General features: G+C 48.9%; 2 protein-coding genes across 2 annotated transcripts; one reads left to right on the top strand and one right to left on the bottom strand.

Annotated features, from left to right (window-relative positions):
• Positions 1-456: 456 nt before the first annotated feature.
• On the bottom strand, positions 457-4,139 carry LOC130392370 (prominin-2-like). Its single transcript, XM_056602857.1, has 5 exons — positions 3,948-4,139; positions 3,638-3,764; positions 3,077-3,321; positions 2,499-2,551; positions 457-669 (listed from the first exon to the last, which is right to left on the bottom strand). Exons 3-5 carry the CDS (start codon positions 3,294-3,296, stop codon positions 457-459), a joined length of 486 nt encoding a protein of 161 aa, XP_056458832.1. The 5' UTR covers positions 3,297-3,321; positions 3,638-3,764; positions 3,948-4,139.
• Positions 4,140-5,972: 1,833 nt separating this feature from the next.
• LOC130391545 (transmembrane protein 150A-like) lies at positions 5,973-12,483 on the top strand. The gene is made up of 7 exons (XM_056601751.1): positions 5,973-6,092; positions 7,493-7,540; positions 8,189-8,275; positions 9,384-9,451; positions 10,529-10,656; positions 11,569-11,746; positions 12,152-12,483. Exons 1-7 carry the CDS (start codon positions 6,028-6,030, stop codon positions 12,481-12,483), a joined length of 906 nt encoding a protein of 301 aa, XP_056457726.1. The 5' UTR covers positions 5,973-6,027.
• Positions 12,484-13,368: the final 885 nt, after the last annotated feature.

Below are 13,368 nucleotides of genomic sequence, written 5' to 3'. Positions count from 1 at the left end.
GAGAAGAGGGAGAGGGAGAGAGAGAGAGAGGGAGAGAGAGAGAGAGTGAGAGAGAGAGAGGAGAGACAGAAAGACAGAGAGACAGAGAGACAGAGAGACAGAGAGACAGCAAGAGAAAGATTGATGAGTCTGGTGCCAAAATGAAAGTTAAATGTCAAATAATTTGCATTTAACATATTTAAAATAGGTTAAATGTCGCGGCCCTATTGTTGCAATTTTTGAAAACAGCCCGCAGCATTCATACATTCCCTGAACGTTTTGTCTTCATAGGAGCGGCTGTTCTGTGTGTGGCTTTGGGTCCCTGGTCAGGGTCTTTAACACACACACACACACACACACACACACACACACACACACACACACACACACACACACACACACACACACACACACACACACACACACACACAGTGGACACTCAGAGAGGAGCCTGAGCACCAAAGAGGAAGGGGCCCCCTACATCAGCAGCAGGGTGGTGAGGATGAGGGCCCCCGCCGCCCCCAGGTCCCCGGGGTGCCAGCGGGGCGGGGCGGGGCTGGGGGGGTCCGCGGCCGCGCCCCGATGGTGGCAGTGTCTCCACAGCAGGGCAGCTCCGGTGATGGGCAGGAAGAGCAGGTAGAGCACGGCCAGGAGGAAACACACCAGGTAGCCCGCCTCGTAGCGCACCAGCTGGGGACACACACACACACACGTAGAGAGAACACACACACACACACACACACACACACACACACACACACACACACACACACACACACACACACACACGTAGAGAGAACACACACACACACACACACACACACACACACACACACGAGAGAACACACACACACACACACACACACACACACACACACACACACACACACACACACACACACACACACACACACACACACACACGTAGAGAGAACACACACATACACACACACACACACACACACACACACACACACACACACACACACGTAGAGAGAACACACACACACACACACACACACACACACACACACACACACACACACACACACACGTAGAGAGAACACACACACACACACACACACACACACACACACACACACACACGTAGAGAGAACACACACACACACACACACACACACACACACACACACACACACACACACACACACACGTATAGAGAACACACACATACAGACACACACATAGAGAGAACACACACACACACACACACACACACACACACACACACGTATAGAGAACACACACATACAGACACACACGTAGAGAGAACACACACACACACACACACACACACACACACACCACACACACGTATAGAGAACACACACATACAGACACACACGTAGAGAGAACACACACACACACACACACACACACACACACACACACACACACACACACACACACGTATAGAGAACACACACATACAGACACACACGTAGAGAGAACACACACACACACACACACACACACACACACACACACACACACACACACACACACACACGTATAGAGAACACACACATACAGACACACACATAGAGAGAACACACACACACACACACACACACACACACACACACACACACACGGAGAGAGAACACACACACACACACACACACACACACACACACACACACACACACACACACACACACACGTAGAGAGAACACACACACACACACACACACACACACACACACACACGTATAGAGAACACACACATGCACACACACACACACACACACACACACACACACACACACACACACGTATAGAGAACACATACATACACACACACACACACACACGCACACACACACACACACACACACATACACACACACATAGAGAACACACACACACACACACACACACACACACACACATACACACACACACATACACAAACACACGCACACACACACACACACACACATACACACACACACATACACAAACACACGCACACACACACACATTCACACACACACACACACACACACACACACACATACACACACACACACACACACATAGAGAACACACACATACACACACACACAGACATCTTATTAAGGACACAACTCAACTGTGCGACTCAAATCAATGTCCACAAACAGAAGCCAAAAGCCTTGTGGCAGAGAACGTGTTTAACACACAACTGGCGCCCGCGGAGGTAAGAACGAAAGGTATTCATCCACCTGTCAATCACTGACCCTGAGAAGAACAACATGGCCAAGTGGAGCGGGGTTCATTCTCATTGTTACCAATATAGATGTACATATGTATATACATACATATAGATATATATACAGTAAGTATAGACATACATTGATGAAGGGGAAATGAATGTACACTGATCTACTCGCAGGCTTTATGTACACTAAAGTGAATCATTTCCACAACTAAATGTAACAATATGTCTAATGGTATTTGTATGAGCAACACTAATAAATAATTGCATTTGTGTCATAAACAACAGAAGCTCATACCTCAGGGACATCTTCATCTGTCGTCCCGTTTTTCATCACTCTGGCTAAAAGGTCTGGAATACAGAAGTTCAGAACCAAATATATACATCAAATATCAACTAAATATACAGCATGTTGGATTAACCAACAAAACAAAAAGCTTTTTCTTCATAAAATCACTTACAGAAGAAATAAATATTGAAATATCTTAAACTGTTAAATTCAATTGTTTTAAGAATAAAGGCATGTAAACCGTTTGCATACTGTTTACGTTCAGCTCCTCCACCAAACTGGGCAAGCTGTGTTCCAGTAGGAACCCTGCCTGTCTTCCAGTAGGAACCCTGACTGTGTTCCTGTAGGAACCCTGCCTGTGTTCCTGTAGGAACCCTGACTGTGTTCCTGTAGGAACCCTGACTGTGTTCCTGTAGGAACCCTGACTGTGTTCCTGTAGGAACCCTGCCTGTGTTCCAGTAGGAACCATGCCTGTGTTCCAGTAGGAACCATGACTGTGTTCCTGTAGGAACCCTGCCTGTGCCCCTGTAGGAACCCTGACTGTGTTCCTGTAGGAACCCTGCCTGTGCTCCAGTAGGAACCCTTACCCCCGGGGAATGCGTTGGGCTGCACGGCACGGAGGAACGAGCGGGCGAAGAGGTAGAGCGGTCGCAGGCCGCCCTCCGACCGCTCCACCCGGGGGACCAGGGGCTCTCCGTACGAGGGGAAGGCCTGGTCCTCTCCATCCCTGTGGGGCTGCGTCCAGGCCCCGGTCACCAGCACCGTGACCAGCAGCCAGGGGACGACAACAGCTCGCATAGAATCCATCGCATGACGCGCTGCTCACCTGACACTTAGAGAGATGGATATAGTTAAAAAGATATAGATCTAGATGTTTATATAGGGCAGTTATGACATCATTATAACATGAATCTTTAAACTTGACAATTGTTGTTAATCAGAGTCCTTTATCTCACAAATGCATGTATTTATTTGTGTTACTCATACAAATACCATTAGACATATTGTTACATTTGGTTGTTAACTATTATTCACTTAACTATATATAAAGCCTGTGAGTAGATTACCCTGCATTAATTAATTTATGATGACATATTAAACGTCCTCATAATAACTTATAACACACAGCATAACATCTTGAGCCTTACCTTGTTGACTTGAGTAGAGGTGGCGGGTGAATGAGGCTGAGCATTCTGAGTGAGACACCAGCTTATGGTATGCTGCGAACCAGTTGGTCCAGTCAGCCTCTGTCTTTCCATCTTGAAAGACAAAAGGCTATCATGAAAGATAAGAGGCGAAATGACACAAGCTATTTTTAACTGAAACTTTTCTATGGCCCCCCTCAATGTGAAGGTTGAAGTAAAGATTTAAAATGGCTTATTTATGTTGGAACATTTCTAGTTCCTCGTAACCACAAGCAACGTATGAAAAGGGGTTGATTTTATTCATTTTACTTACATTTTTTGGGATGTAGTGAACCACATAAATCCATGGAAACTGTCCGGTTTCCATGGATTCCGGTCGGCCAGACCCTGTTTAAAAGTAGAATGTGTAAAAAAAATGAAACGAAATATATTCGGTACAACATTGTATCCGATTTTTTTTGTTTACGGTAAAAATAAATATATTTTTAAACTGAAATTAGATTTTCGAGCGGACGATCGCCTCGCTCGAATGTTGACGTATTTGTCTGTAGTCCAGGAAATGGCACTAAAGACTACAAACATGGCCGCCGGCGGCATCGCGGCTCACAGACGCGGGGGCCTGAGCCGAGCGGGCAGAGCAGTCTCTCAGGGAAGCCAAGGTTGTTGGAGTCGGTGGTGGACAAGAGGGAGATCGGGGTAGGTTCATCTTTTAGTAATACAAAGACCCATCTAGAGACTGCCTGTTATTCACCCGAGCGGTAACGATCACACCGATGTACTGATCAGTTGAGACAGGGCAGGTCATTGAAAGATATCGACGACTCTGTGGTGAATGGGTTAGCTGCATGCTAACGGTAGCATCTCACGTTAGCCGGCTGCACACAGCTGTCGTGTCCTTTTTTGCTTTCCACTCTTTTGTTTTCATCCTCTGCACTGTGCTTGACGATGTGACCCATGGTCCAGACTCTTACGATGTCTGATGATTGTAACAGTAGGGGGTCCGTGTCAGCGGAGCCACTCTGCAGAACGCTGCGTTACAATCAACCCCATTTGTTTTTGTTTTCATGTCCTGCCATCTGTCAGGGTGAGAGATACCTAGAAGACGAGGAAGGATGTGTTCACCAGAGACGGGACGTTTGGGTGTCACGGCTTGAAGTGCAGTACATTTATTAGTAAAAAAAAAGAATGAGAGAAAATAGAATAGACACGAGAACAAAATATACAGAGGAATACAGATGGACCTATGTCAAATAAATCCATATTAAAGCAAAAATCCTTTGACAGAAAACTGTGCAATAGAATTGAATAGTTTCTCCCTCCAGTCAATAAGTTGTCACAAGACGCGAACGTGATTGAAAATCTGTCAGCATCTACTACTGGACCAAAGGTTTGTGGTCGGGTTTATAAGGTATGGGCGGCTTGCTTTGCAACATATAATCTCTGCTTCAGATCATCCCCATTGTTAACTGCTCTACGTTTTGTTTTGTAGACTCTTTAAACGTTTTTAAACCTGAGAGTAAGGGTTAAAGAGCAGAGGAAGGTAAACATCAGGTAGACCGTTAGCACTGACATCAAGGGAAGCTGTCCACCCATCCGCTGTGATTGGTGCATAGTGGAAGCCTTGATTAGGGGCAACTGTGCAAATACAGCGCCCCACCAAGTCTATTCATAGAGGTGAAGCCAGAGCCATGACAGACGTTTGATTGCATCAATGGCTGTATTAACTATTTAGACCGCCTCTGTCCACATGACACTCCGATATCGTATGGCTTTATTTGTGTGCGTGACCTTTGCAGAGAACAAGGACTGTTGTCTGCCATTTGAAATTTCCTTTTGAGAAGAATTGATTCAGTGTTCTGTTTTAATCCCTTTGATTGCAATGCAGCCGCGGTAACTGTACACTGGCAAGTCTCTCTCTCTCTCTCTCTCTCTCTCTCTCTCTCTCTCTCTCTCTCTCTCTCTCTCTCTCTCTCTCTCTCTCTCTCTCTCTCTCTCTCTCTCTCTCTCTCTCTCTCTGACCTTGGCCGCGTCAACTCCCTCTCCAGTAGATGGCTTCTGCCCACGTTGGCGCCGCCTTTTATGTGGTCAAATGCTTGATGAGGTATTCATCACTACATAACCTCCCTCTCTCTCTCTCCCCCCTCTCTCTCTCTCTCTCTCCCCCCCCTCTCCCTCGCTCCAGATTGCTGGTGGTGGTTGCAGGGCTCCGTGGAGCACCAGTGGTCAGTCGCCGTGCGCGCGTGTATGTGTGTGTGCGCGCCACTTCCCTCTCATGCCCGCCCCCCCCCCCCCCCGGCCCGTGTGTGTGTGTGTTCCCCCCCCCCGGCCCGCTCTACGCCCTCTGACCCCGCTGAGGCCCATGCGCCGGACACGGCCCGCTGCCCGTCGGCCCGATGACTGCCTGGATCGTCCTGCCCGTCAGCCTCTCCGCCTTCTCCATCACGGGGATATGGATCGTGTGAGTGCAGCCTGCTGGGGCTCCAGTCAGGGGACGCTTTCATCCAAAATGAGAACATTCATCCGAAAAGAAAGAGAAACGACAATATATTGCTGTCGGTACAGTAAGGATTGTTAGTGCCAAGCACTAACTATCACTAGTAGGCTAACCCATTCCCCGTACGCAACAAAGATAGCTGGGATAAGATGCTACACAATGTTAAGTACTGTTTTTTTTTTTTTTTGGTTAAGTGCCAGGACATACGACGTACAATGAGTGTGTTTATTAAGTGCCAGGACGTACAACATAGCATAAGTGTGTACATCAAGTGCCAGGACGTATATTATGCAATAGACCTCTGAAGAATAAGTCCCGCCTCCGAGGCTCTTGGTTCCATCGGTCAAATGTCTGGGAGATAACATGGGGGGTTTGGAATGATCGTACATAACAAACTCTGTAGGGGGCGAAGAAGTAAAAGCTGCCCATGTTTTGAAACACACACTTTCCCCGTCTAGATTCCACTTGGGTTTTGGATTGTCGATGCCGTTAAAGCAGCGTTTATAATCGTTTACTACTTTAACGGCACCGACAATCCAAAACCCAAGTGGAATCTAGATGGAAAAAGTTTGTGGTTCAAATCGTGAGCAGCTTTTACTTCTTCGCCACTTACAGAGTTTGTTATTTACGATTTTTATTATTATTTATATCCCAGGAGCCTCGGAGGCGGGACTTATTCTTCAGAGGTCTGTAGGTGCGTGAGAGAGGTGTGGGGGGTAACATGGCGTGTTTGATGGGAGCAGGGTGCAGTGGGGGCCAGGGGCCTCCCTCCCAGTCGGGGGGGGGGTTAGTCCTCTCGGCCCCCTGATGTCCACACAGCCTGACCTTTCTAAAGGGGCCCTGACCCCTGCTGGCTCTGTAGTACCCTGTAATGAAATTCACATTTAGTCGCTTTGGATAAACGCTAGGGGTACGGATACGCGTATCTTTACACCCCTAATAAACGCGCTAAATGCTTATGACGTAGATCAGAGTGAAGAGCGAATGGACGACCACAGAGTCCAGGTACGTGTGGTTAAGGTGGGTCAGGTCGGGGTCAGGGGTCAGGGGAGGGCATCCTGCTCCAGCATGCCCTCCCCAGGTCATGCTCGGGACAGTCTGCCTCCCGGCCTCACCGCTAGCTTGTGTTAGCTTGCAGGTTTCATAGCTGGTGTGCCGTTTACGTTTTGTTTATTCTTCGCTGATGTGTAGTTTAGCTCGGGTTTTGGTTAGCTTGCGTGTAGTTTAGCCTGCGTGTAGTTTAGCCTGTGTGTAGTGTGACCATGTGTTGCGCTTGTGTGTTGTTTAGCCCGTGTATCGGGAAGTTTGTGTGTGGGTTAGCTTGCGTGTGTGGTCCAGCTAACACTGCTTCATCTCCCCTCCAGTTACGCCATGGCAGTGATGAACCATCACGTCTGTCCTGTGGAGAACTGGTGAGAAAAGATCAAGTAAAACCACCCGCTGTGACATGAGGAGGTTATTGTGTCTGTACTGCAGCTGGCGCTTGGCCGTATCCATGACAACCACGGTTCACCAGTACCAGACAGCTAGCCCGGGAACCGAACCCTAAAAGAGAAGGGCTCTAGGGGAAGGCCGATGGCTCGTGACTAAATAGCAGAGTTGACTCATGTAGGGGGAGAAGTAAAGATACGGGGTTTGACCAGATTGTAACGTTCTTGGCCGATACTGACGTTAAAATAACAATTTGGCAGAGCACAAATTATTCGGTAAAAATGTTTTGTAGAAAAGTTTATTTCAGCTAAAATTGCTTTCAAAATAGTTTCAAAAGTGTTGCGCTCCTTTGAAACGGACAAACATCGGCCACTGCCATCGGCCGATGTAATCCTACTGGCCGATAGGCTGATGGCAGTTGTTGACGGCGAATATCGGACAATTCCGATGTACAACCGATAATTGGTGCATCCTTAGGTAATAGACTGAAATGAATGGTATAGAGACAGGTTAACATGCTCAGATCATCCAACCCCAACCCCACACACTGTATAGACAAAGAGCCCTCATGTGTTGGGTTTAAAGAGATCGAGTGCCATTACCTCGTGTGTTGTGTGTTGCCCGTACAGGTACTACAACGTCACGTGCACAGAGGAGATGCCTCGACCTGGCTTCCCCAAGACCTGCTGCACCATCCAGGACATCCCGCTCATCAGGTCAGCACAGCCTCTCCTCTGCCCCTCCCCTCTCCTCCTCCTCCCTCCTCCTCCCTCCTCCCTCTCCTCCTCCTCCCTCCTCCCTCCCCCGCCCCTCTCCTCCTCCTCCCTCCTCCCTCTCCCGGCCCTCCGGCGCCTTCTCTTCCTCCTCACCCTTCTCACTTATGCGGGTTCCGCCTTCATCGCATTCTGAACCGCAATGGTATTTAGACCAGAGTTGAGGTGTTCACTTAACCACGCCAGCGAGTGCTAGTTTAATCAGGATTAGATCGATGTGCACCATCATCCCCAGAGCCACTCAATATCATGTTTCAAGAATGTGGTTAGACGTTGTCTTCGATAAGCAACTCTGTTTTCTCTCTTCTCCTTCCTCCTCCTCCGCCTGTTTTGCTTGTCTGTCCCTCCTCTGCCTGTTTTGCTTGTCTGTCCCTCCTCTGCCTGTTTTGCATGTTTGTGCTTCCTCTTCCTGTGTAACGCATGTTCGTCTCTCCTCTTCCTGTGTAGTAACGCTTGTTTGTCCCTCCTCTTCCTGTGTGGTTTGTCCCTCTTCTTTCTGTGAAGTAATGCGTGTTTGTCCCTCCTCTTCCTTTGTAACGCTTGTTTGTCCCGCCGGTGTAGTAACATGTTTATCCCTCCTCTTCCTGTGTTACGCGTTTGTCCCTCTCCCTGTGTAACATGTGTTTGTCCCTCCTCTCCCTTTGTAACGCGTGTTTGTCCCTCTTCCTGTGTAACGTCAGTTTGTCCCTCCTCTTCCTGTGTAACGTCAGTTTGTCCCTCCTCTTCCTGTGTAACGCATGTTTGTCCTTCCTCTTCCTGTGTAACGCGTTTTTGTCCCTCCTCTTCCTGTGTAGTAACGTGTTTGTCCTTCCTCTTCCTGTGTAACGCGTTTTTGTCCCTCCTCTTCCTGTGTAGTAACGTGTTTGTCCCTCCTCTTCCTGTGTAGTAACGCGTTTGTCCTTCCTCTTCCTGTGTAGTAACGCGTTTTTGTCCCTCCTCTTCCTGTGTAGTAACGTGTTTGTCCCTCCTCTTCCTGTGTAGTAACGTGTTTGTCCCTCCTCTTCCTGTGTAGTAACATGTTTGTGGTCCTTCTTTTCTCTCCTCTATGCAGTAAGTGTGGGTCCTTCCCCCCAGAGAGCTGCCTGTTCAGTCTCATCGGGAACGTCGGGGCGTTCATGGGTAAGCCCACATCAATTCATAAGCAAATATGTCTCCTTCACTTATCATTCGTGTATGTGCCTATTTTTTTTTTTGGGGAGGATAACATAGGGTTAGGGTTAGTTGATAGTAGTTTTGTATCCTAGTGTTATTAAATATTTAAATATTTTTTTATTAGTAATTACGATGTTCAGAGGGTCGTTTCGCTCACCGTTCCTTTAATGACGTGTGTCTGAGAGTCCCTCGGGGTGAAGGGTTCTGCTGAATGACTGAAGGGACGATAACTAGTGATCGACCGATATATCGGCCGACCGATCTTATTGGCCGATATTTGCATTTTTTACTTGCATTGGCATCGCCCGATTTTTTTCACCTATTATTTGGGGGGGAATTTTTCCCCAGCACGATATACCGACAGTTCAATAAGTGTTCATTTTTTAAATTGAGACTTGTTAAATTTGCAATCATTGTGTAATTTTTATGATTTTCAATTGAAGAGCTGTATGGGCTCCAAATATCAGTATCGGTCATCGGCTAAGGCTGATGGAAAGAAATCGGTATCGGCCCTAAAACATCACAAGACACGCTGACCGCATGAGGCCCCAACCCTCTCTCCCTCCACTCAAACTCTCAAACTGGAGATGAGGAGAGGGCTTTGTTTGGGACTGTATGTTCTAACGTTGTGATCCCGACAATGAGGCTGTGAACTGTGAAAGCATTCCGACAGAACGCGTGCCTCAGACAGCGTTTCCCCCGGCTCTGGTTACACGGACCGGCCGGCGAAGACGCGCACGGACCTCTATAAATACCCTGCACTCTCCGATCAATGGACGTAGTCCCGCCCCTCATCCTCCACGACCGATGGGATATGACGGATAGATGAGCAACGTTTGCTACAGTCGACTGGATAGGCTGGTAGACCGATCTATCCATCACGCATCTAGGTGGACACGCCCACTTGTGATGTCAGTAGAGGCGGATTTTTTAAAAACGGCTTGTAACGGCCAATCCCACTCTATGAATAATATGTCCCCTTTAAGAGTTGTTCAGTGTTTGTGTCTCTGCCTGACTCCCGTCCCTCCCTCTGGCGCCCCCTAGTGATCATGGTGTGCCTGCTGCGCTACGCCCAGGTGATCGAGCACAGCCACCACTGCCTGCTGAACACCAGCGCCCTGGTGTCGGGCTGCACCAACGCCGTGGGGCTGGTCATGGTGGGGAACTTCCAGGTAAAGCCCGAGGGAGGGGCGGGGCATGCGTCTGGCCAATGGGCCGACAGGTTTAGGTGACAAACAAAGCAGAAACTTTGAATGGTGCCGATGCAACAAATATAACCTTTACTGTGGAAAACTTATAGTCAAGGAATACAATATTAATGCTATTAGTTTGAGTGTGATTGATTTGTTTCTTGTTCAACATCCAAACTAATTGCATTAATACTGTATTCCGGGTATATTAAGTAAAATCAGATCTTGTTACAACTAGGATCTTATTGTCTTGGTCATTCTAAATGTGTCTCGTGTTTTTGTCATGCAAACACCAGTCGTCTCCAGAGACTACTAAGTATTTACTCAACAGTTACGTTCCTACTGTAGGCAACACACCAGCTCCCATCCTTTGAATGCAGCATAGGCCACCTGTCTAGCGGCAGGGCTAAGCAGATTAAAGCTAGCGTCTTGCTATCCTCTCCCGGCCATTGCTACTCCCATAGATGCAGTTCTACCACGCACACGCTTGCACTCATAATGCACACACAGACACAATAGACACACACACACACACACACACACACACACACACACACACACACACACACACACACACACACACACACACACACACACACACACACACACACACACACACTAGACAGACTGTAGAGGAACACACACACACACTAGACAGACACACACACACTCACACAATAGAGACACACACACTAGACAGACTGTAGAGGGACACACACGCACACACACACACACTAGACAGACACACACAGTATCGATGCAAACGCACGCACACACACACACATAGACAGATACACACACACACTATAGACACACACACACACACATGCAGACATTTTGACCACACGCCCCCCCCCCCCCCCCCCCCCTGTCTGACCGCGCCGTCTGCCCCAGGTGGACCACGCCAAGTCCCTGCACTACGTGGGCGCGGGGGTGGCGTTCCCGGCGGGACTGCTGTTCGTGTGCCTGCAGTGCGTGCTGACGTACCGCGTGGCCGTCACGGCGCTCGACTACTGGATGGCCCACTGCCGCGTGGCGCTGGCCATCGCCGCCATGGTGTCCCTCGTCCTCAGTATCCTTTCAGTGGCGCCCCCCCCTGGGCCGGAGTGGGAATGCCCACCGACGCTCCTGTTGGAGGAGGAAGGATGAGGTCGGGAACGTCTTCAGTGAAACGTCTCGCCTCATCGTGGGACTAATCTGTCAGCTTTAGGCTTGTTAACAGTAAGGGAAGGGTATTATACATTATCAAGATATCTGGACTGTATTTTGACTCGGTTTATCCTTATGTCGTGGGGGGGGGGGGGTTACTCTATTGTCGTCCCGCATGCCGCCAGTCTTGTCGTAATGAGTTACCGAAGTCCAAACCGTCAGATGGTTAGATCAGCGTGTACTGGTCTGGCCTCTCTGGCTCTACTAGCGCGGTCTGGCCCGGTCCGGTCCCTACCGTCGTGCCTCCTTGACCCCTGACCCCTCCCAGGCGGCGCGTTCTTCGTCCACGAGAGCTTCGTGCTGCAGCACGCGGCGGCCATCTGCGAGTGGGTGTTCACCGTGGACATCCTGGTCTTCTACGGCACCTTCACCTACGAGTTCGGCTCCGTCAGCCACGACACGGTGCTGGCCGGCCTGCAGCACGTCTACCAGCAGCATCACCTGCACCACCACCACCTCCACCACGGCTCCGGCATCGTGCTGGGCCCCGGGGCCCGGCCCACCGCCCTGGGCACCGGCTCCAAGGGCCTCAAGTCCCCCGGCGGCAGCAGCACCTCCACCCACCTCAACTGCACCCCCGAGAGCATCGCCATGCTGTAGCCCCCCCCCCCCCCCCCCCCCCCCCCCGTATCACCACCACCACCACCACCGAGGCCAGCTCACGCCAGCCAATAGGATTCAGGGAGCCAAGTGAGCTCTCGACCAATGGCGTTGGTTCGATTAGCACGGCAAAGGCCCCGCCCCCGGATCCTCCGGGGGTATCGCGATCGGTTTGAGTTTTTTTAAAAATTATTTTTATTTTGGTGCATCGTTTTTATCTGATTGGTCGTCAATGTGGTCACATGACCCCCGGGTCGACCAGGCTCTGGGGAGAGCGGGAGCGCGCCGGTCTCCATGGCAACCGGCGGGACGCAAAATGGCATCTCGAACCGATGGATATTTTTTTATTTTGTGCGTTCATCGTGATCAGCCAAAACACACACACACACAGACACACACACACACACACGTTCTGAATGGATGAGAATCTTACAAAGTACAAGCGGTTGCGTTTACTCTCAAAAGTATCCTAAGTTAGAAAATATTGAATGTTACCAGTGAATAGTTAAGATAGATAAACGGTTACTGTTACGTCGGCAGGCTTAAAGCACATTGCCTTTATTGAAAAATGATCACCTTTTATTGTTTGTCAAGGTGTTCAGGAAACTCCTTGTGCTTTGATCATTTAATCGTGTGCTCTTGATCAGCCCCGGACGGGCAGGTAATCTGAATGTTAATTTGCATTAATTGTGGTTTATATATACAGTATACATATACATATATATATACACACGCAATATGCCTTGGTATTTTGTATTTTTAGCTATTGAATTTGTATTTTTGGGTCATTAATCAGTTTTGTTGATGTCTGTGCAGATGGGTTCTGAAAGTTTCGTTTTTGACTGATTGGTCGTTCTGCATCTCAATCTCTGGCCGACAGAGAGT

This window comes from Gadus chalcogrammus, chromosome 11, assembly GCF_026213295.1.
Source record: "Gadus chalcogrammus isolate NIFS_2021 chromosome 11, NIFS_Gcha_1.0, whole genome shotgun sequence".
NCBI lineage: Eukaryota > Metazoa > Chordata > Actinopteri > Gadiformes > Gadidae > Gadus > Gadus chalcogrammus.
This window is presented reverse-complemented; position numbering and strand designations above follow the sequence as displayed.

What these genes read in the sequence shown, in the direction of transcription:
- LOC130392370 (XM_056602857.1), bottom strand. Translation starts at nt 3,296, where the DNA reads ATGGATTCTATGCGAGCTGTTGTCGTCCCCTGGCTGCTGGTCACGGTG. An exon ending in GCCCAACGCATTCCCCGGGG is followed by an intron (nt 2,552 to 3,076) that starts GTAAGGGTTCCT and finishes TCTGTATTCCAG; the next exon opens with ACCTTTTAGCCAGAGTGATG. An exon ending in CAGATGAAGATGTCCCTGAG is followed by an intron (nt 670 to 2,498) that starts GTATGAGCTTCT and finishes GTGTGTCCCCAG; the next exon opens with CTGGTGCGCTACGAGGCGGG.
- LOC130391545 (XM_056601751.1), top strand. Translation starts at nt 6,028, where the DNA reads ATGACTGCCTGGATCGTCCTGCCCGTCAGCCTCTCCGCCTTCTCCATC. An exon ending in GAACGTCGGGGCGTTCATGG is followed by an intron (nt 9,452 to 10,528) that starts GTAAGCCCACAT and finishes GGCGCCCCCTAG; the next exon opens with TGATCATGGTGTGCCTGCTG. An exon ending in CATGGTGTCCCTCGTCCTCA is followed by an intron (nt 11,747 to 12,151) that starts GTATCCTTTCAG and finishes GACCCCTCCCAG; the next exon opens with GCGGCGCGTTCTTCGTCCAC.